At 42.1% G+C, this 23,926-nt stretch overlaps 3 protein-coding genes and 1 non-coding gene across 5 annotated transcripts; 2 read left to right on the forward strand and 2 right to left on the reverse strand.

Moving 5' to 3' along the window:
* Positions 1–43: 43 nt before the first annotated feature.
* Positions 44–23,454, reverse strand: LOC6546603 (RING-box protein 2). The gene is made up of 3 exons (XM_001976006.3): positions 23,363–23,454; positions 22,392–22,655; positions 44–303 (listed from the first exon to the last, which is right to left on the reverse strand). Exons 2-3 carry the CDS (start codon positions 22,549–22,551, stop codon positions 122–124), a joined length of 342 nt encoding a protein of 113 aa, XP_001976042.1. The 5' UTR covers positions 22,552–22,655; positions 23,363–23,454; the 3' UTR covers positions 44–121.
* On the forward strand, positions 2,087–2,896 carry LOC6546606. Its single transcript, XM_026979917.1, has 3 exons — positions 2,087–2,146; positions 2,200–2,535; positions 2,750–2,896. Exons 1-3 carry the CDS (start codon positions 2,087–2,089, stop codon positions 2,894–2,896), a joined length of 543 nt encoding a protein of 180 aa, XP_026835718.1.
* Trnam-cau lies at positions 7,565–7,637 on the reverse strand. The gene has a single exon. It is a non-coding gene; the product is annotated as a tRNA-Met (tRNA).
* Positions 12,747–21,570, forward strand: LOC6546604 (facilitated trehalose transporter Tret1). 2 transcript variants are annotated; one of them, XM_026979913.1, is made up of 8 exons: positions 12,747–12,792; positions 15,301–15,557; positions 16,126–17,057; positions 17,861–18,011; positions 19,300–19,425; positions 19,670–20,455; positions 20,524–20,809; positions 20,880–21,570. In XM_026979913.1, the coding sequence occupies exons 2-8, from the start codon at positions 15,456–15,458 to the stop codon at positions 21,065–21,067; spliced, it is 2,571 nt and encodes an 856-aa protein (XP_026835714.1). In that variant the 5' UTR covers positions 12,747–12,792; positions 15,301–15,455; the 3' UTR covers positions 21,068–21,570. The 2 variants fall into 2 exon arrangements, with proteins under 2 accessions (XP_026835714.1, XP_026835715.1); XM_026979914.1 differs by lacking the exons at positions 12,747–12,792; positions 15,301–15,557; positions 16,126–17,057; positions 17,861–18,011 and adding an exon at positions 18,813–19,217.
* Positions 23,455–23,926: the final 472 nt, after the last annotated feature.

Consider the following 23,926-nt stretch of genomic DNA (forward strand, 5'->3'; position numbering starts at 1 on the left):
TTCTGGAATGGATCATTCTAGGTACAATGCTCTGTGACTTCTGTCCCGTATATATACATTTTAAATTTTTTATTTATAATTGTTTTAAAATACAGCATAAAGTAATATCAGGTGGAGATATTCATTTTCCCATGCGCTGGATGGACCACTCCTGCTGGCACAACGGGCATCGGTTGTTCTGCTTGACCCACAGCGACATGCAGCAGTGGTGGAAGGAGTGGTTGCACTCGCCCCAAACCACCACGCAGTCCTGGCGACCCATCACATCCCGCTTGTTGTCCGCCTGGCAGCGAAGGCAGGAATCTGGAAAAATAATAGGAATATTAAAACAACTGAACAGCTGCCACACAAGATCAGTTTAAATGGGGAAATAGGTATTTCAATTATTCAAAGGGCAATCAAATAGAGTTATCCTCTTACTAAACCAGTTAAATGCTTCGTATATGTTAATTTGATTTTTACATTTAATAAATAGGACAGCATCTTTATTAGAATTTCGCATATTTGGTGTTATAAACTTTTTGAATTGATTGGTGAATCACCAGGTGGACATTCGTAGTTACACCCTGTGTAGGTTTTACAGATATCGACTTAATTGAATCAACCGGACGGGGTGAAAAGGTCAAGTGACTCGTAAGACAGTTCGAAAATAGAACTGTAGAAAAGTGCATTAAGTGATCCGCAAGTGCTCTTCGGAAAACGCGTCACAGGCGACTTTGAGTCACAATTAGCTTAAAATGGCAACCGTTTCAAATCCCTGACTCCGTGACGCAAATGAATCTTTGACACCAGCGCGATTTCCCGTGAATTGATTATGGCCAAAAGCTATTGACAATGTCCTCCGATTGCAGTTATTCGATATGAATGTTCTTCGCCAGCGGAAGTGCCTTCATTCAGAAAATATTCACACCAAAATCGGCAAAAATGTTCATTCAACAAGAGGTGGTACATAAAAAATAAGTGCAAAGTAAATCACAAATTGGCATTTCGTTTCAGTTATTTCGGTTGTTGTTCGTGGGAGAGGTCACTGTACTGGGCGGCCCGAATTGGGAACGCGTCGGTTTTCACTGGCTCTAAAAAAAATTTTCTCAGAATCACCGCCGAAATTCGACAAGTCCATGCAAAAATGGTTCAATCAGTGGCTCATCATAAGTACTGCGGGAAAAATGTGAGAGTTTTCAAAACGTACTTGATTTTGAAAATTGGCTTGCGCCAGAAATGAATGCTGCTTCGAAATACAAAAAATAGAATTGAAAAGATTGAAAAGTTTGGAGCACAAAAGCTTCAATGGGATATCATATTTATGTGGTCTTTCGACCAGCCCAACATGACCTATTTTTCTTGCCGTGTAGCTGGCATCACCTGAGCTGCTTGAATTACCTACTGCAGGTGTTGGTGTTGACATTTCGAAATACGATCGCGTCGGCAGAAATTTACAATACACCTTCGAAAACGACAATCAACAGAACAAGCAGCTAAGGTAAATGCGTCGTCACCGAATGGCTTTTGAGGCATCACGTATACGCCGCTTTGGCTGGCGTTGCATCGGAGAATTTCGCTGACCCGTAGAAATATGGAAAAGAAAACAAGAAACCAACAAATAAAGGTATAACCAGCGAAGAAAAAAAAAGAACAAGCGAATTGTACACCCAGCGTGAGTCAAGGAATAATGTTTTTTTTGTTTTTTTTTTTGGTGTGAAAATCGCTTTACAATTTCCCCTGGATTTAGCACTTTTGGGTAAGCGAAAAACGATCACAAGAACAGGAAATTGTTAACATACTTCCAAGAATTTAATGATTTGGTGTAATTGAAGTAGAAGTCAATAGCCAATGGTCATGAACTATGGCTCTAATCGGGGCCTAAATACGTTTTGTCCACAAAAAAATGCTTGACTGCTTTTTTCCTGGGTCTTTGAACTAGTGGGATTTGAGTTCCCATACCAGTTGCCAGAAATGGCGTTGTATTTGGTAAACGATATTTTAATTGTTTATAAATCTGGATATAATTACTGTTTTATCCAAAATTTATTGAGTTGCAAACTCGACCATTTTTGATTGACCTGAGTCATTGTTTCACGCATTCCAAATGCCGTCGATTGTTCTATTATATCTTCTATTTCTGTCTGTTTTGCTGCAGGATTCAATGGTATGATGTTTTTCTTTAATATTTCTTTAAATTATATTCAAGTTATCCTTTAGGGCACTCGGCTCCTGAAGTTCACCAACGTCAAGTGCATGGATCTGCCGACATCTCGTGGTTTCACCAAATATGAATACTGTCGCTTGAAGGTGGTTCGCAGGAACGAGGTGGAACTCTCTCTGAAGGTCAGCCTGCTCCAGGTTCCCATCCGGAATCTGACCACCAGATTGCAGTGCTTTCAACGGCGTGATGGCTATCGACCCTTCATGTACAATATACTCTTTGATTTCTGCAAGCTGATGGCCAGAACTAATTATGGCCTCTCCTTCGAACGATTCATTTTCGATGCGATTCGCAAGCAGAGTAACTTTAATCAAACCTGTCCTTGGAAGGAGGTAAGTATAAGCCAAACAATTAGAGGTTCTGCAGTAAACTATATACATCATTTTATTGAAGTTCAGTCCAAAATGTTAATGGCTTGATGTTCAGATTTGATCTGGCTTTCATTGCAGAACTGAGTTATTTTTAAATAGTTCCTGAATTGTATATAAATAGAATTCACTTGGCTGCCCTTTGATTCGTGCCCTGTATAACTCCATATTGTTCCAGAATCACATGACGGTGGAGAAGTTCGCCCTGAATTTCACAAAGATCAGCATGCCAGTGCCCGCGGGAACCTACCGCTTGGATTTCACCTTTTACGCCTACGGTGTCGCACGTACATTGACACAGGTGTTTTTCGAGAAAAACGAGTGAAACGCGGGCGTCACAAACTTGATCTTGGTTTTGCCTTTTTTTGAGGCGCCCCAGATTGCGTAAGTTTGAAGCTCGAATGTTACAGTCAATAGAACGGTTGCGGTACGATTAATTTGCATACACACCAACGATTTGATTTCCCTGCCCGTAATAAAAGTCTGTGTGGCAAGTTAAAGTCAATCAAGTCAATAAACAATTACGAGCAATGGAAAATTTTATTTTAGAGGGCTCGGCCTAGGCACAGTGGTAGAAATAAAGTGTACCAGGCGCAGAAATCATAACCCATTTTTCCTCCCAGCTCCACATATAATCAATCAATTCACCGACTGGGGGCAGTTTTCATTTAAATCGATACCAGTACGCCGGCAAATTGATTGATTTGTTCACAACGATATGGAATACCCATGGTACAGTTGCTGGAAAAATGTGCGCACCAAGCGAACTGCGTCATTGCAAATCTGCGAAGTTCGCCCTGCGAAACTATGTATCCATATTTCTAGTATTCGTCGAGTTCAATTGCTTAGTTCAAGATCGTTTAGCTGGGCTGCCAAAAGGGAGGGGCGTGTCCGGGCATCTGGGCAGCTGGAAATCAAGTCGCTCGGATCGGTATTTGACTTCGTTTTATGGGCCCATTGCATATGCATTAGTCTAAGTGACAATTGAGCCCGGTCCCGACTTAATTGCTTAATTGCATATATTGCTGGCCGTCGAGTCGCAGACAAACGAAACGTGACAATGACGTGCCCACCTCAGCCGATCTGAGCCCAGTTCACCTGACTTGGCCAGCCGGAAGCTGGTCGTCTGGCTACCCAAGAGGCTCCCAAGTCGATCGAGAGATCTTGGGGCGCTCCACAATGTTTGACCAGGTAAGTAACACCAGCTCAGTGCTGCAATAGAAAATTTAACTTTCTAGCAGTAGATTTATTTATTTAAAAAATACCAATATTTAAAAAATTCGATTTCAATATAATATGTTGAAGAACCATAAAAACACTAGACAGTAGCAGAAACTACTAAAATATTCCAATATTTCAATACTCAAAATAATCATTTTATTTATTTAAAGGAGTGAAACCTTTTACTAATTAGCTTTCAAGGACATTTCCTTCCTGGCATGCATATATTTTTGAAAAGAATTCCTTGTCACTGAAATCGATGCACAGTAGTTCGAAATGTCTTCAAAAAGATCCTAAAAGTATGCTTCCTAAACCGAGATCAAGTGCTACAAAGATAAATGTTTAAAAAAGATTTATTTTCATAAATGTTTGAACAAGATTTATTTTTAACATTTTAACACCGCTTAGTGGTTACTTACACATCCTTTTTTATATAGATGGTGCAGGTGTAATGTGCTGGAAATCAGTTCGATGTCTGAGTTTGTTTTATCATATGTAAAGTGGCTCAAAATTGCACCGGCGATTTTCCTTTCATAATCTTTGAATACGTGTACGACCGACTAACCCATATACCCCATTTCCAATAGAGGGTGTCAGTGGAATGGCCGGCAAACCAGTCAGACCTACTTGACTTAGTCGTAACTGCTTCGATTTCAGGTCTGCCGATACAAGTCGACAGCCGACTGATTAAGAATTCCAGTTTGCCGCACCTGACCAGACGCTCGCCGACCATATAGATGGGTGAATCGGAGCGGATCGGAATCGGAATGGGATCTAGTCGAGTGCACGGCCATATGCAAATGCAAAAATGTCTGGCCGTTATGCAAGTGCATAGGTATGTATGTATGTAAGTGCATATGCATGCATGCATGTGTGTATATCTGTGTGTGTTGCAAGTTCAAGGTTGGCGGGTGCATTGGCGAATCTGTCTGGGATCGGGCCTAAATATAGCCCTTAAATCGTGCCATATACAGTATGTACATAGCAGGCGATCGAGAATTTTCGCACCTGCGACCCGCGTTTTCTGCACCTCGATGGCTATTTTATCGGGCTCTTAATATCTGCGTCTTATCGCTGCAGTCGATATACCGACAAATTGGTCACATGCTCGGCTTTATTATAAATATTTTACTATTTATTTGTGCTTCGCTCTGCGTGTCACGTTGCATTCGCTGATATCTCTTTCGCACAGCAACTCCCCCTCTCTCTCTCTCACTATGTCTCCCTCTCTCACTCTCGCTTCCCCCCGCACAACACGTTTCGCAGTTGTTGTAACGGTCTCGCTTACGTGACGTCATGCACGGGGGCTTGTCGCCCAGCAGCCAGCAAACAACAAGGCAGCAACAACAAGAAATTCGAGAAAACAAATATAAAGAAAATCAGCCAACGAACGTGCCCCCAAATCCGCTCTTCATTCACTGCTCTTTGCATTTGGCGCTCTTCGCTGTCTGCGCGAAATGCTCTCTTAAGTGCATCCTCATGAAAGAGTCGGTTAATGCCCTATCCTGAAGATTGTGATCATGTCACTTGGAATAAGATTTGTATGCTTATGTTTCTGAAATCTTTCAATATATTTTTGGTACTGTAGTATAAAAAACTGGTTATAAATCAAATTAAATTAAGTTAGCATTATTTTCATAGCTTCGTACATACGTCATTAAAGGAAATCCCCACTCAACGCGTGGAAATTTTTTTTGTGAGGGCAATGGTGTTTTCACTCACATATCTTTTGGCAAATCACATTGCCATATCGGTTCGTGGAAAGTCGCACATGTGACCGAATTGAAGGTGTGAATGTTAGTAGATAAATGTTAATTAATGCAGAGTGTTCGGGCGGTCGGTAAAATAATTCAGGCATTTTGTGGAAATTAACAAGCCGAAAGCAAAGGGACAATGCCTTGCGAGCATGCCACAAAAGTGAAGATAAATACGTTTTTGCGGTTCCAAGATCAGGCAATTAGTGAGTGATCTTTGAGTGGGTAAACAAATAGATACTACGATTTAATCTCAATCACTTGCTTGCACATATAATTTATTTAGAAACTTAGCAAGTTAGTTGACTTCCTTAAAATCGCACACTATATCGCCTTGTACTATTATTTTAATTACTCAACATTTTCAAGGTAACTTAGGTAGGGAATTCTGAAACGGAAAAGCCTGAACGGCGAAGAAAAGTCTCGAGAAACACACAGTGTACGGAATTGCACAGACACCAAATGAAAAGACACAGCGTAGCGATTTCTGGCTTGTTCCACTTACGAGTGGCCAATATCTGGCACATTTGGATACAGATACAGATGCAGAGACAGATATGTATCGCACATATGGTATACACACAGATACGTACATGACCGATCACATGTGCAGATATCGGAGAACGAGGCGAACACGGTGCAAACTTGAAATTTATGGCGATCGCCGAAGAAACGAATCGATGGTTGTATAGGGTAGTGGTTACCCAGAGGCGTACAAATACGAGAGGTATGCGGTTGTGAGGCAGAAGCACTTTCTCACTCACGCGCACATCGAGAGATCAGTTGCAGCCGTTGAATGGAAAATTTTTGGATTTTTCTTTTTGTTTCAGAGGAAATTTTTTTGAAATCTCTGCACTCCACTGGTAATTTTCCATGAAATTTTCCATGCGTCTTTTAAATTGGTACTCGCACTCCATGCTCTCTTAAAATATCTGTTGCAGCGCCCCCCGCCGTCTGGGATTTTCAGTTGTTATCAGCATCTTATGTACCTGTAACAATACCAGATCTCGCCGACCTTGGTTCGCCTCTTTGGCATGCTTTACATAAGGCATGTGACTTGGAACAAGGAGTCATATGAAAGGAGTATTCAACTTGCAACAGTCGAGGTCTTTAAACCGAACCCGATGCATTTTTGCAAAATTACGAACTAAAGGGGGAAAAAATTCTTCTAAACGTTTTCTTTTAATGCGCAGTTTTTTAGTTTAGTTTTTTTTTTGCTAAAATTATGTGTACTATACATTACACTACATTACAATATATTTTTAAATTTAAGCAAGGCATATAGCCTTGTTTTCAAACTGAACAATTTCCAATTAGCTTGGCGCATGTTCTTCTGAATTCTTGTTTTCGAGTGCAGCTGAGTTCATTAGTTATTAAACCGACCTATCACAAAATTCCGGTTGGAACAGCCTTAACCCACTGGCGACCGCGTGACATTCAGACGACGTGGGTGTGGGTGTGGGTTTAGTCCAAATATTGACGTCGCCCATCATCCCGGGTTTGCCTGGTGGCTCCGATCTGATCATTGCACCGCCCGTGGACCGTTTCTATTTGCTTTGTCCGGATCTCATTGCTAGCTGGAAGAAGCTAATGTCAGGCGTAATGGTCGTGTAATTGCACAGTTTAAATTACGGCACTGCATTTTGTAACCGTAATAATCCCGGCCGCACGCCAGCGTAATTTTATGACGGATTTGTCGAGTGCACTTGCAATTTATGAAGGGATGCCTAAATGCTTTGCACGATGTCAAAATATTTGATTAACATAGGTAAAACTGAAGTATAAATAGCTTGCACATTCTAATATTTAAATCAAATACAAAAATCGGTTTACAAATGAAAGCAAACGGAGAGAAAGCACCATTGTAACAATTATTAAATAATATCTAAATTGTAAACATACAGGTAAAAAATGTTTAGTACCGCAAAAGGTAAAACAGTTGAGTTAACCAATTGATAAAATCATAATCATCATCATAAAAAGGAAAAATTCAACAGGAGAAATAAAAAAAAGTTACATGCCCCGGGTGAGGCTCGAACTCACGACCTTAAGATTATGAGACTTACGCGCTGCCAACTGCGCCACCGAGGCCATGTTCTTGGCGCCGACGGAGTGCAACTTGAAATCTTGACTTGAGCAGGGTTGAATTATACGGGATTAAGAATTAGTTGGACATTTCAGAGTTTTGTTATTTTGCATTTGTTTTGAAAACAAACGATATCGAAACTATTTACTACGCGTTGAACATTTTTGCACGTAGGTCAAGGCTTCTATTTATTACTTAGCACATAATGTGCCCTTATTGTTGTTTAATTTATACAATTAAAGGTTCCATTGACATTTTTGTGCTTTAATTATTCACTTCTATGTGTAGTAGTTGTGCTTCGGAATGTTCGGTGCCTAATAGATGGCAACAAGTTAGCTTCGAGTAACTTTTTCAATCATCTATTTAATTAACACCTTTAAAACAGTTTGTTTAGTGGCCGTAGACTATCATCGTACGATAGTTGATCTACCCAATGACCCGCTATAGTTCCCCGCCAAACGGAACCTACATTGTTTTACCCTCTAAAAAATGTGCATATTCATGAGATGATTTATAAATAAACGCCATCAATTAAAGCCGCCAAAACCAGACTCGGTTAAGTATTTTAATCTTTGCATACTGGCTGGCAGACTGACACTGTATGACTAACTAGTCAGGCCAGACGCCGCCGATCGTCGTTTTGTTTGTGGGTTTATTCCTATATGTATCTCGTGGATATCATATATGTACATATATAGGTGTATGTAGAGTTAAGTTTTCTATTAGCGATCTGACGCAACTTCGCAGCTTTTGAACTGCCCACTGGCGGCTGGTGACAAAAATGCTGTTAGACAGTCGGACAGTGCGACTTTGACCTTGGCTGAAGGGCACCGGTCTTGCCATTTAGCTTGCCTTAATTACCTGGATGTCTGAGTACCTCTTGCTGTCTCACCTGTCGTTACACACAGAAAAAACATACATATTCAACAAGCCATTCCAGACCATACACCGGAATATATGGACCATATTGAAAACTTGTATTATTTTCATGAATTTTATTATTATGACTCATATTAAAATCAGCAGACCGTCAAAAAAACAAATATTTTCGACTTGATTTAAAGATACTCATTTTCACACCCTCATATTAATGTGCATTTTTTTCCGGTACACAACTAAAACAGGTCTTATTTGCACACGTGTTAGTTGTTGTACTAGGCAGCCACTTCCCATTGAAAATTAGCCGGTTATTAATAGAAAACAAAAGTCAAATTCTAATGATTAGGTGGCGAACAAAGCTTTTTTGGGGGAGCTTTTCTCTGGATGAATCCGACGGGTGCATCGTTGAGTTGGACTGAGTTTAAAGTGCGATCGGGAAGATAATAAAAATTCCTGCAGACCGTAACCGCTCGTCATAATCGGATCTAATCAGCAAGCCAAATGAGTGAGTGCCAGCCAAAGTTTGAAGGCAGTTTTCAGAGGTTCAACAAAGTCCCCATGTGGAGCTTAATTTGTTGGAGGCTCGTCTGGTTTGCCAAAAGCAGCAACGTCACCACGCATACAGACGCAATCGAATATTCAGTTGTATACACACAAACATGTGTAGTTCGTACAGAAAAAAAACAGGCCAATATGCAATTCGCTCTAGAATATTTCATACTTATTCTTAAGATGGCCCGTAAAATGTATCGTTATTATGCCTTAAAATCGGAAATCTATTTTCTTGTTTATTGTGCTTATTTTGCCGCGTGACGAATAAAAAAGAAAAAGGGGTTGGGATGCGGAATCACATGCTTAACTTAACTTATTGGTCTCTTTTTTGTCTTACATATTTTGATATCTTAGCGCTAAATTTAGCTGCAAAAAAAAGCAGAAAAGAGAACGGAAAGAGATCACGTGGGAAGACTCTCTTTCGACCACTCTCTCTTGTTCGCGGAATTTTATGTGACTTCAATTAGATAAATAAGCTTTTAATGATTTTCTGCCATTTGCTTCAATTTGACTTTGTCGAAGTTCTTTAATTAGCGCATGGAAAATTTCGGCTCACGCACAAGAGTTTGAGTTATTTTTATGTTTACAGTGGAGCCTCGTTGACAGAGTCTGATGCAATAAGTGCGCAATTGCATCAGCTTTTGAATCGCGCGCCTGCGCCACTTCGCAAATTGAATAGGTTCATGCACTCTCTTTGGACTTCTCTTTCCTCAATGCTGTTACCAGGTGCTCTACCACTGCTCTGCCCCTCCTTTTCGCACCCTATAACTCCCTCTCTTTCACTACATATATATGCCCCTCTCTCTGTCTCTCTCTCTCCCTCTCTGTCTCTCTCTCTAGCCAGTACGTGCAACTGGGGGGCTCGTCTCTTTTGGCATTTTCTGCGCTTGGTTCGCCATTTGTGTTGTAGTTTTTGCATATTTTTTAGACTGCCAGTTGCTAAAAATAGACAAAATAGGAAGTGGGTCTGTGAAAAGCGAGTACAGTTCGGTAATTACGTGAAAGCTCCCTGTTAATTACGTCATGTGCGAGGAAACAGAACTGATGTACCTATTTTCCACAGATAAGTTAAAAGCCTTGAATGCGAAAAGCCCATTATGCCGTGATGAATCATGAAAGCGATAGTACTTCATTGTAAACTTATCAGCTGAAAACTTATCTATTACTAATTACCATTATTAGATATTCGAAAAATATGTATTTAAAAAACTGCAAAGTTACCACAGCTTTTGCTCAGTGCCGTTACCAAAGTCAAACCCTCAGTACTTCACATTTGTGCAATTATTTTAAAGTTCATTGCACTTTTGACACTTTTTACACCACTTTAAATTCCTATTTCGACAGCTCGTATTCTCTTGCCATCTCTCTCTTGAGATCTCTCTTTCTCGCCGATTCCTGTCAATCAAGTTTCGTATTCAAACATTTTTTGCGTGCCGCCTTTTCGACCTTCCCACAGTTCGAGAAACGACAGAATTCATCAACATTTGCGAGCTACATACAACTATTTATTTATCCGTGTTATATTACTTTTCCTCGATCCAACTGAGCCTTGAGTCATGCCAAAAAAATCGGAAAAAAAGCAAGAACAACACCATATTCAATCCGATACGAACCGATCGCAACTTCGAGTCGAGGGCAAATGAGGGTCGATGTGGTGGAAATGGAAATGCTGAAATATCTTACGCGTGCCGCAAAGAATCGTGACTAAAAACTTTCCGTTAATTGTCCAAAATCGATCAGAGGCTCAGATCAGCAGGGGTCCTAATCTGCAGAGCTAATAGTTGCCCATAAACACCTATTAATTGATAGTTTTACCATTTAAATGCTCTTAAATACTCGGATTCAAGCGTTAATCTAGTTCGTGAGTAATGGCGGTTATGCCGATAGCTTTTGCAATCTGAGCGTGATTATGAGTTTAAATGCTTTCAGTTTGTTTTCAATTCCTCAGAAAGAACGTTCCCTAAGTTAGATCAGGTTAATTCCTCCTTTAACTATAGCTGATAGCCTTATGAGTGAAATGCAATGCAATGTTCTTCTGTTGGTCAGGGTGACCGCGGTGACCATCCACATTTTCGAGCATTGCTGGGTACATATATCCGTATCTGTTGCTGTCTAGTCGTATCTGTATCTGTATCTGAGACCGGCTGGCGGGCCTGGTACTTGGAAATAGTGTCGTCTCATTGCGCGCAATGTTTATGCCACGTTATGAAATAAAGAGAGACGAGCCCTCCGCGTGGTTTTGTTTTTTAGGGGGGCGCGTTTGCTGTTTTTTCAAAAGAAAGCCAAATAAATAAAACAATAAATATTTGTTTAATAATGCAGAAATGCGAAGCACTTGTGATGCGTTTAATTATTTGCCTAATGCTCGTCTCCCTATATCATAACAACATCCATCATCGTTTGTTTTGGTTGCACTTGCGTCAGGCCCCCGAAAACTAAAGTGAATTGAGTGAATTGATATTGACATCGAGTGGCGGACACATGGAGTCGCACGCAAAATGTTTCCCAAGGCTTCCAGAAAATTTGCACGCGCCTCAAAGTCAATTTAATAACAATCAATTGAAAATATGTGTGTAAATAAAAATCAATTGACGGAGCGAAGGAACTCTCACCTTCCCGGCCCCGACAATTGGTCATTGAGCATAACCATAACTATAACCAAGTAGTGGCCAAAACAAATCAATAAAAGTGCCAGCTGAAAGGACGCCGACTGCGGATATATCCTAATTTAAATAGTATCATCATACGATGTATGTTTCCTTCAAATAAGCTGATTAGTTAAGCTTAACCTTGATATAAAAGTGTAGATTATCTTGATAATCCCACAATCAACGTTTTATTTTAAGCCAAAGACTTTGTGCCTTAATTTTAGAGATTAGAAATGTTATAAGAAATTGTTATTATGATTAATTGCTTGACTGCTCCGTTTGAATTTATTTTCAAAAATATACCAGCTTGCAAAAAAACTGTGATGTATTGTTTTGCTAGATTTTGAACAATAAATAATACACAAATATTTTAAAGCCCAAACATTATAAGCATTACATTACCCATTTACCAGGCATAAATCATTGCAATTTTAAATCATGACTGTGGCAATAATAACTATTTGATTGATAAGACATTTGACATACGAATGCGCCACTGAAAATTTGCAACAATGAATCAAAGGGAGTTATGCGCCAAGGAAACCCTTTGCGCGAAAAGAGTACAAAATGGGTTTTGGATGGTGCCACTGGGTCGCGAGTCGCGAGTCGCCGCGGCCTCTCTTCAAGAACACGCGTCATACTCTCTCGCAGCCTCCAACTGCCAGGAGAGCAACAACAACAAGAGCAACGAGCAACAACTACAACAACTATTGAGGAGACACCTACGACTAGGAGGCGTCCCACACACACACACACACACACTTGCAGACGCACACCCACACATGCACCCACATAGACGAGCCCCATTCATTCATGCCTTCTTTTCGACCTTCGCCTCGACGCTCTCTCACCAAAAATACCTAAGTCCCTACTCTCTCCAACGCACCCATACAAGCAGGCGATGAGCGAGAGAGGGCGCAGAGAGCGCGAGTTTTACCGTTGGGGAACAACAAAAAGCTTGAGCGAATAACTCTTCTTCTTCCGCAACGAAATCGGTGTGCGCTATATAAACGTTGCGCATTCGAATCTCGAACTTCAGTGCCACAATAGTGGATATCACATTTAGTAGTTTGTTCCAAAGGTAAAGGACCACAAAAATCGCCGCAAATAAAGCGAATAAGAAAACTTTTACTACCCAGTGTGTTACATTCCAGTTGTTTATTTCTGAATAGTTTGGTTTTCGAGCAGTTCCGGTCGCCACCTTATCGCGTTTCTCGAGTAAATTTGCAGAAACTATTCGTATAAATATGCAGATAAAAAAATAAAACAGTCTCTCGGCTGTCTGGCCTATACAAGAAATATATATAACAACAAAAACAAAAAAAAAAACCCTACCAATTTATGCGCATTTTTGCATACTACGTCAAACTGGGAAATATTTATGAACCAATATTTTAATGAACCCGTTGCGAACTGCAAACTATTTTACGTAATGTGAGAAAAAATGTTGTAAAAGAGCAGTAAAACAAGCGAAAAAGAAATGGCAAAAACTTTTTGGCCAAGGGTAAAATGCAATCTTCGAGGAAATAAAGAAAATACGAGAAAATTTTTTGGGAGAGTGGCGACCGTGAAAATTCTTAATTTTAGACAAGAACACTTGGCTTTTATCTCTTACAAAAATATTTGCGAATGGTGTGTAGTGCATATTTGTGAGTGGCGTGGCGCGCAAAAAGTGAAAACAAAGTTGGACAACAAAAACAAAAAAAAAAAAAAGAAAGAAAGAAATACAAAAATATACATTTTAATGTCAAATTCGAGTGTGGGCGATCTTTTGCGCTAATTGAAGCGAATTTACTTATAATACTCGTCGTCTGGCGGCTGCCTTTTGTTAATTTGAATTCCGATTACGATTTTCTTAATCTGCTGTCAGCATGAAAAACGTTTTTTAAAAATAAAATGCCTGCAAGATCATGACGAATACGTTTCCAAATACGAATACGAGTGTAGAAAATACAAAATCGCAACGTTGCACTGTTGACGTAGGCTGCGCACCTGTGTGCGTTTACCGTTTGGCAGTGTGCGTGCGTGTGAGAGCGGGGTTCATTCGGCACGTGAGTTCGATTGTTAAGAGAGCGGCTCTGGGCCCAACCACGGCTTAAGAGAGTCTGTGCTGCGATCTCGATCTCTTAGCCATCGCCTGCGCCTCGCAGGCCCCCAAAAATATGTGTCATTTGCCCAGCCGCCCACTCAGGCGGCGGCCTTCAAGGTCAATGGCAACTTTTAGCGCCTTTCGCGCAAGAATTTGCATATAAACACTGGCGTTGCAATTGCGTTTCAGACTGGCGAAAAGCGCAGCACGTTCATTAACCAATAAATGGATAACTAAACAGGCGACACGCGCAGAAATACTATTAGTTTAGGCCATTAAAATTGTACTATTTTGGGAGGGAAATGCACTCACTGTAAATATTTGGGTTGAAACATACATACATTAGATATGTATCACAGTATCCATACCGCAACAGGTTTTTTGAACTTGTTGATAGTATACATAGCTTTAGGATAACTTAATAAATATGTTTTGATTGGTAAAGGTAATTTATAATTTTTAGTTGTCAATAAATCCAAAATTAAATTAAAAAGAGTTTAAGACGCATTTATGTTTTAAGGATATATTTCGAATACTGAAATATTTTTTCCGGTGCTCCTGCAATTCAACTTGGTTGGGAGGCCACGCCCCCACACACATGAATTACACCTAGCGTTATGTCACGCCTGCTGATATTTGCACGGCATTCCGAAAACAGAATAGAATTGCAGAAAATAGACAACAAAATTTATAGATAGATAAATTTATAGAAAGGGAAGAGAGCATGGTTTTTGGGGGAAAAGCGTTGGCAAAAAAACAGAGACGGACTCGTCGACGTCATGGCGCCCACACATTTTCCCAGGCATCACATGACGCAAAGTGAAAAGTCAACATAAATACAAATAGAACGGACAAAATTTGACAAAGCCAAAAAAAAGGAAATATTTCCCTTTTTACCGCGATGCGGTCATTAATCAGCTTATATATGCACCATGGAAAGTGGGTGGAAAATTTTCGAAATACGTTTCAACTGTATACTTTTTAGCCAAAATGCCGCATGCCAAATATAAAAGATCATAAATATTTTCCACGTTGCCGCGAAAACCAGCCGCTCACACAAGTTTGCGTGAAAAGTAAATAAAAACAACTATGTGTTGCGGAAAACCAGCGCCTCCGCTGTGGCTACAAAGTTGGTCACATGTGGCAATCAAGGAAAGTGGGTGTGTTTGGGTGTTCAGGGGGCTCGTGCGTTATCTAAAACCCAGCCCATAAATCCAGACGGTTTGAAGCAGACCAAAATCGCTGATATAGTGCACTTATCAAACTATTTTTTCAGACATCGGACCATTCCAATTAATGCATAATAATACTCTAGATTGTTCCAGTATATCGGTAGTCAATTACTATCAAACAATATTATGAAAGCAATAGAAATGTGACAGACAGAAGACAATTAGAAACCGCTGATAAATGCAGTTGATTAAAAAGTGAAAAGCATACCTATATTTAAATAACTTTGTAGTATATTTTAACGATCTGAAAACTTCTATTTACTTGCAGCAAAGACAAAAAAACAAATCAACCAAGAGAAGAACCAATTGTGTATGTGGTCGATTGGCGGACACCAAAAACAAGTGAAAATTTGACACAAAAACAAACTTCCCGAGGAAAACCCACAAGTTCAAGTTCACCTACAAAGCTATAGAGCTGATAAGATGAGTGGACGCGATAACAGAGGAGCCGGCGGCGGAGGCGGCGGTCATCAACCGCTGAGCAACGCCATGGGCAAGCTCAAGGAAAAACTAACCCGAGTAGGTGTAAGTATCCCATCGGAAATAATATTGGGGTAGTCGAGCAGCCGCCTGGAGCCCAGCTCCAGTTCAACAGATAGCTAGGCATTCATGGTCTTCTAATTTTTAATCTGGGCATTGAGATTATTTACATATTCCTAAAGCAAACTTTGAAAAGTGCCAAATATTTTACAGCATAGAACTGTTAGATTCAACACTTTGGAACAAATTATTTAACAGTTCCTTAGCCTATTAAAAACTTGAATAAAACTAGCAATAAAAATTCCAAATAGTACATTATGTGAGCCACTAAAATTTGGTATGCGCATAGGGCAATTAAAAGCATCACAAGGATCCAAAAACAACACTTTAAAGAGCATCAAGTACGCACATGACCGATAATGCTGGACCTCTTGCCACCTTTGAGATTGGTATTCAAGAACAAGTCTTGCGACTTAATCGCAAAGATTTTGGGGCGGTTTGGAGCGGTTTTAATGGTGAGATGGGGCGGCTTCATAAATACGCCATGCTTATGATTTGATTTAATCAATTCGCGACTGTCTTTTGATTCGAATCGATTCTTTTGGATTCACAGGACGAGCTGGGCTACCATCGTGTGGAGAGCAATTTGTCCACCTCGAACACAGCGACCAGCTTGGACACAATTCTGCCAGAGGATCCGTTCCTGTTTCCCCAAGTGTCACCGCAAAGGCATCCACAGACCGTGAGGACACAGCGCTTGCTGGAGGACGAGCCACCGCTATCGTTTCGCCCGCTTTTGGAGGACGACGACATCAACGAACCACCCACACAACAGCCACATAGGAGTCCATTGCGCGCCAGTGGTAGCTTGGAGTTGACCCCTTTGCCACCACCGCCCACATCCTTGGAGATTCGCGAGCATCGCGATCGCCAACAGCGAGGTGCCCAGGGTGACGAGCTGCAGCGCAGCAAGCAGAGCTTGAAAGGATCACGCGTGTCCTTCGAGCGCCGCGATACCGGCAATAGCAATACCAACAACAACAAAGCGGCCGAGAGCAGCGACGAGGACAGTTTCGAGGAGAAGCGAACTGGTTTCCAGCAGCAGAAGGCGACCAGCGTCGATCACAAGGGCATCTTGAAGGACCTGAAGCACATTTTGGCCAACGACAATCGCCGGCAGTTTCAGGCCAAGAAGCACGTCTCCCTGGACGTTAAGGGCACACGCTTCCTGCAGGATCTGCTGAAGGAATCGTCGTCGGAGGAGGAGTTCCACAAGACACGGCGGGAGTTCCAAGGACGCAAGCACCAGAGTTTGGATCCACGTGTCACTTTCAAGCTCGATAAGGTCCTCCAGGGATCGAGCACGGACAGTGACGAAGAGGGCGAAGATGCCGAGCACAAGCGCCTGATCCACCGACCCAAGGACATTACCAAGCCGGTGATCATCGATCTCAAGGATCTGGAAAGCGAAAGCGACGAGGACTTTCTCACATCGCGTCAGCACTTCCAACAGCAGCGTTCCATCAGCACAGATTCCCGCAAGAGGTGAGTGTCTCCCTATGAAAAATAATCAAAAACACCACGCAAATTGGGTGGAAAGCCCGCGAAAGTTCATAGCCAGGGGTTATCTGCAATACGCTTCTGTGTCTCTGAACTTTGTAGTATAGCAAAAGTTATGTGGAATTACCACCAATGCAATGAAGTAACTACATACATGTACATGTACTCCAAAAGCCAATACAGTGAATATTTCGTTAGCCTGGTATAAACTTGGATATCAGCTTGTGCTCTATCGTCGAGATAGGGCTGTCATTAATCACCTTTCTTGGAACAGATAAGTTCGGTGAAGGGGTGTCACTCGATACCAAGAAAGATTACAAAAGGCGATTGGCTTCTTGGTGTTTTTCAAAGTAATTCGGCTTACAAATATCCTCAGATTAGCACACTAATCACAGACTTGAACAATAGTGAGCTTGACTCTGGAAATAATGATGTTTGTTTTTGCATATTTAACTTGAGGAGCCCAATATAAATATGATTGAAAAGTAAGCCACTGCACATACGAGCGTAGTAAATGATGAACAATCTGAGTAATTGAATAGTTAGCTCTTCGCATGCCTAAGATTGCTTTCAAGCTATTTGCGCACTTTCGTTGATTCATTTAATCCAAGTGGCATACAAATTGTTGAACCACTGACGCTGCTCCGACTATTTTGAGCGATCTCATAGTTGTAGCTCCGTGTCCGTGTCCGGCTCCGGCTAATCCACAATGAGCCCTTACACACTTTAATAGACTGTTAGCAAAGGCAACCTTCCAATACAGTTTTGCAACCTCCTTCCTCCCGCAGCCGGCGACTTTACGAGATGGACGAGATGGGCAACAAACGCGGCGAGAACATCCGTCATGCGGTGCCCTTCGTGCGCCAGATAACCGAGGATGGCAAGCCCAAGCTGGAGGTCTACCGTCCCACAACGAATCCCATATTCATTTGGACACAGGTGGGTCTGCACTCAGCGAAAAGTCGCTATTAATCCTATTCATTCATTCATCCTATTCATTTAGGGCTTAAGCAAGACAGCTTACATCTTAAGCAAACAATATTTTGTATTTAAAAACTTAGGCGTTCATAGTTTTGAAAAAGTCCAGGCATCCGTGGGATGCAACTCGCAGCTCGTTCTTTTAAGTCGCTATCATTCTAGCCATTATGGAGTGCTTGATCATCAGGAGTTCACACTTGCCCCCAATTTTCCGAGTGTAGTCCTTCGATGCGGCGCACTGTGACATCCAGGGGCGGTGGAGGACATGTATTGTCCGCTCGTTAAGCTCGTTGGCGCCTCCCGGGCCCAAGATTATGAATGGCACTAATGCGACCATAAAGCACTCGTTGAGCAATTTAGGGGGCCACCAGATTGAGCTGCCGCCGTGTGGGCCATTTGAGCTATTTTCGCACGATGCCGCCGACGACGCTGCGTTTGGGTCTGAGACGCTCTTGCCTTAATTGAAATTAACGCATTTAGTTATGGCCGGACTAAAAATATCGCTAGCTGCCTGATGGATGGATGGATCGGATTCGTATAGATTGAGTGTGTTGAGCAGTGGTAAGCTCGGACAGCTGACCACTGACCGCTGACCCTGCAACTTCTGTCGATGTTTGGCAGTTGCAGTTCGCATTCGTGCTGGCGACGTTCGCTGAAAACAGCCTGAAACCGCTTTTAAGAATCGGCATAGCGCCTTTTCTTTGTCTCTGCCGTTCGAAAACAAACTGATAAGCTCGGTCTTGATCAAACACTTGCCAACAGAATCTCCGTTGCTCACATAAGCGATATCGATCCGATCAGCACTCGGTGGCTTCGTGTACGTGCCTGAGCCCCATCAAATCACGGCAAAAACTATTCTCGAATATTGAAAACTAGTGGAAATGCAACTGCCGCTGCACTCGGGCAAAATGACAAGTTTCAGTTGAGTTTTGACGAGCGAACGCGCCTAAAGTATTCCAGTATTCCATTCCAAGGAGCAAAGTGAAAGGCAGGAAGCTAGAGCTGTTTTAGCTACATACGCAGCCTCGTTGCCAGCCAAAAACGATTTCAGTTCGTGATTCAGTTTAAAGATACTGCAGCGCGATGAAGATCCTTATGCGAGCGGACACCCATGTGTCCTTCTCCGTGCCCGTCGAGGAGCCCAAGGCCATTTGCACCTTCTCCCAGGTGCCTGCACAGCCTCATACAAAAACACTGTTCAAAAATCGAAGCCTTGCTCATATTGAATCATCTTCCTTCGTATTTCCAGGTCTTGGCTGCTCTGAGCGTCTCGCTGGGCTCCCTGGTGGTCGGATTTGTCAGCGCCTATACGTCCCCTGCTCTTGTGTCGATGACCGATCGGAATATCACCTCATTTGAGGTCACCCAAGATGCTGTAAGTACAACGAAATCGTATTCCCTCCCAGTGAAGTGCGCTCTTTGTTCGCATCTCGGAAAAATGTTACAGCTAAGCGTAGTCTTTGCAGTATCTAAGCACGGAAAAATGTCGATTAATGAAGATCACTTCAAAAGAGCGTTTCAAGACACACTTTACCAGCGAAACCCGAGTTTCTACACCAATAGTTTACCTTAACGCAGCCAAAGCCCTGGCTAATCACTTGAAATCGAACTACTTTCAGGGTTCCTGGGTTGGTGGCATCATGCCGCTGGCTGGTTTGGCAGGTGGCATAGCCGGAGGACCCTTGATCGAATATCTGGGCAGGCGCAACACCATCCTGGCCACCGCAGTGCCCTTCATCGTCTCATCGCTGCTGATTGCCTGCGCTGTGAACGTGGCCATGGTGCTGTGCGGGCGATTCCTGGCCGGATTCTGTGTCGGCATTGCCTCTTTATCCCTGCCCGTCTATTTGGGTGAGACTGTGCAGCCGGAGGTGCGAGGCACATTGGGTTTGCTGCCCACGGCCTTTGGTAACATAGGCATCTTGCTGTGCTTTGTGGCGGGATCCTTTATGAACTGGTCGATGCTGGCCTTCTTGGGAGCGGCTCTGCCCGTTCCTTTCCTGATTTTGATGTTCCTGATCCCGGAAACACCGCGCTGGTTTGTGAGCCGTGGTCGCGAGGAGCGCGCCAGGAAGGCCTTGAGCTGGCTGCGTGGCAAGGAGGCGGATGTGGAGCCCGAACTGAAGGGCTTGATGCGATCCCAGGCCGATGCCGATCGTCAGGCCACGCAGAACACCATGTTGGAGCTGCTGAAGCGCAACAATCTGAAGCCGCTGTCCATTTCCTTGGGTCTGATGTTCTTCCAGCAGTTGAGCGGCATCAATGCGGTTATTTTCTACACGGTGCAGATCTTCAAGGATGCGGGATCCACCATCGATGGCAATATCTGCACGATCATTGTGGGTGTTGTTAACTTTTTGGCCACGTTTATCGGCATCGTTCTGATTGATCGGGCGGGCAGAAAGGTGGGTTCAAAGCTGCATATAAATGAGAGTCCTTGTTTACTAATTGTAATTTGGTTTCTTCTTTTTAGATTCTTCTGTATGTATCCAACATCGCCATGATCCTGACCCTGTTCGTTTTGGGCGGCTTCTTCTACTGCAAGGCCCATGGTCCGGATGTGTCCAATTTGGGTTGGCTGCCACTCACTTGCTTCGTCATCTACATTCTGGGCTTCTCCCTGGGCTTCGGACCCATTCCCTGGCTGATGATGGGCGAGATTCTGCCGGCCAAGATTCGCGGTTCGGCTGCTTCGGTGGCCACGGCGTTCAACTGGTCCTGCACATTTGTGGTGACCAAGACCTTCCAGGACCTCACGGGTGTGTAGTGCAAGCTTGGCGCTAACTTTAAAATGAGTGGTTTAATAATATTTGATATTTTTGTGTGCAGTTGCAATGGGCGCCCATGGAGCCTTCTGGCTATTCGGCGCCATCTGCTTTGTGGGTCTGTTCTTTGTGATAATCTACGTGCCGGAAACGCAGGGCAAGACGCTGGAGGATATCGAGCGGAAAATGATGGGCCGTGTGCGCCGCATGTCCTCGGTGGCCAACATAAAGCCATTGTCCTTCAACATGTAAACGGCGTGTTGCCAAGGATCTGAATATGCGATCAAACCAAATACTAGACTAGTGCCTTTAGTGCTTAAGAGACGTGTGTAAAACGCAGTGGGTGATCCTGAGAAGAAGCCTATGATATGATATAAGGACCCCATCCAGGCGCTCTGATATTGTTAGTCCTAGCTAACTTGTAATGCTTAGCAAAAGAATTTCCTTTCTACACGCATAATTGTTATTATTATTTATAATCATTAAGTGCATAGTTTTATTATGTAAATTATGATTTCTAGCACTAATTTGTTGACATTTTGATGAATGTTGCGTGAATTTATCGGTGTAAAAAATGACATGAATCGTAGTTAGTTGTAGTGCAGAATGCAAGCAAAAGCAAACAGAGAAGAAAAATAACCAAAATCTCCCCGGAAAAATACACCAATTGGCTATATATCGAATATATATTGTACTTTACCTACGCTGTAAGTGTATCTATATGTAGACTAATTTAAAATACAAATCAAACCAAATCCAAGTTACGTTTACTTTCGTCGAAAAATCGCTTTGCATACGACCTTCACAATGCAGTTTACAGTTGCCGCAATGTCAGCGCCGCAGATACGTGAGTTTCATACCGAATGCGTCCTCGCAATCCGTTCTAAATGTATGTATATAAATATATATACATTTGTGAGTGTCTAGATGACCAATCGCGACTAGATGGCCATTCCAGAGGCACATGAAATGCATAAATAGAAACGCTTGAGCTCGATTTTGCCCCGGCAATTATCGCAACAATCTAGCTGCTGCCGGCACTCGACCGAATAGCCTCGATAAGGAGGAGCATTACATGGATCCCGCATTGCATCTTATCGGTCAGCCATTGGGCGAATAAACAATTGCGAAAGCAGCATCCGTGCAATGGCTGGGCGATTATGTGTTCATCATTCTAGTTTGTTAATTATTTACTTGTGGGTGATTATTTTACGTATTTGTACTTATTCATGCGGAGTCCTGTCGTTAATTGGGTCAGTTGCAACCGGTAATGCAATCAGATCTGAGGCATTTTCCGTCATAGTTACGGTTTGCCAGTATAGTAGAAATGTCATCCAATAATAGCTCACTCTTAGTGACGCAAAGGAAGTGCATAATAGATGTTGATAACGATTTAAAGTAAATTGTTAATACCTAGCAGCTACCCAAATAATTCGTATTCCTATTTGCTGTTCTTTTAGACTATGAAAGATTTATAGTAATGCATACATTTTGCTACAATTTCTGACCATTTTTCTTGGCAAGCAACATATTTAAACATTATTACTATTTCTATTCAAGACTAGTATTAGCTCACCCATAACTTGAACACGGCAAATGGCACAGATATCGCACTCCACATCCCAACTCCACATTGCAACTGCATTCCATTTCTTGAGGGTGAACATCTTTTCCGGTTTGCTGGCATCTCCGTCGTCTGTGGTCCTATCCACTGAGTTCTCGGGATCATCAGCCATGTCAAATAGTCCCGGAAACTGGTCAATCTACTAGATTAATCAGATACCCTTTTTCTCTTCTTATAGGAGTGTAATATCACAGTCCAGCTTTTGGGTGTATCTTCCTGCATGGGAGATTTCAATTAATTAGCATTAGAAATTGAGGTCTAAAATAGGTTTTTAAGTTTTCTGTATTTTCTCTTACTCTTTTAATTTAATTTATTTAAATCTTTTGTTTAACTGTAAGGAGTTTTAAGGGTGTTGAAAAGTGGATAACTCTTAGTTATGGATCATTAGCAAAACTGGTCTAGCCATGTTCGTATGTCAGTCCGTATCTTGGGATCTATAATATAATACTTGTTTGAAACGTTACTCGAAATATATTTTTAGTATGGAAAGGAAATATGTATGTTCCGAAAATGATCAACAGGTGTCGCATTCTGCCAACAGGTGGCGCCTATTCCACGAAAAAATGCATATTGCTATTAGCTAGCAGAGTAACGGGTATCTGATAGTCGAGGCACTCGACTAGGCGCGTTCCTCTGTGTTTTTGTTTTCAGTGAGACTAGCAACTGGAGAAAAGCGAGGTAGCTATGTACACACTTAATGATTCCTGGTCAAAATCTGCATTTGTGTCGTAGCAAACGGCGTCACGAATTTAATGGTTTGTCCAACTTGCAAAAAAAGTTACTTCTTCGTTCGAGAACAAAGAATTTCAGTTCTCGGTTTGAAACGATGGCAAGGTGATCACAGCATTCTTTAGGGCGGCAAACGCACAGCTGCTTGTCGTTTCACTTCGTGCAAATGATAAGATATCACCGGTTTGACTTACCACCAAATTAGAAGTCGAAATAAATGAATGTAAACAATAGCAAGCCAAAAGTCAGTGTGGCCACACCAAAACAAGGCAAAACTATCTGCAGTGCTGCCACAGCCAATCAGGGCAAAAATGCACTTTACGGTCACACTAAGCGACGACATTGCGCCGATAACTGCGCACTTTTCTATCGATAAGGCGGTTAGTTTGTTTGGCGATTTGGTTTTCAGTTTTATTCAACTTCGGTTCAATTCATTTTCAGCCTTCGACGAGCGCGGAACGTTTGCGGCTGTTTCAGCTTTCGTTGAAAAATAAACGGTTGGTCTCCAAGGATGCATTAAAAAATTTGACAATACAAATTATTTGTGGTTTCCGGTGATTACTTTGAAATGAAAACCTTCAAACGACAAAAAGCTGACCGTGAATATTCAGCAACCTGATTCCGATTCCTATTCCGATTCCGTTGCCAACCAGAACGCGCCCCGCATAAGTAATTAAGTAATTTCCATGCCGCACAGCCGGGAATCTAACAGTTCTACCTTATTATTCGCTCATCGTAAACCGAAATTGAATAAGATA

This window comes from Drosophila erecta, unplaced genomic scaffold, assembly GCF_003286155.1.
Source record: "Drosophila erecta strain 14021-0224.00,06,07 unplaced genomic scaffold, DereRS2 tig00000092-arrow-pilon, whole genome shotgun sequence".
Classification (NCBI taxonomy): Eukaryota; Metazoa; Arthropoda; class Insecta; order Diptera; family Drosophilidae; genus Drosophila; species Drosophila erecta.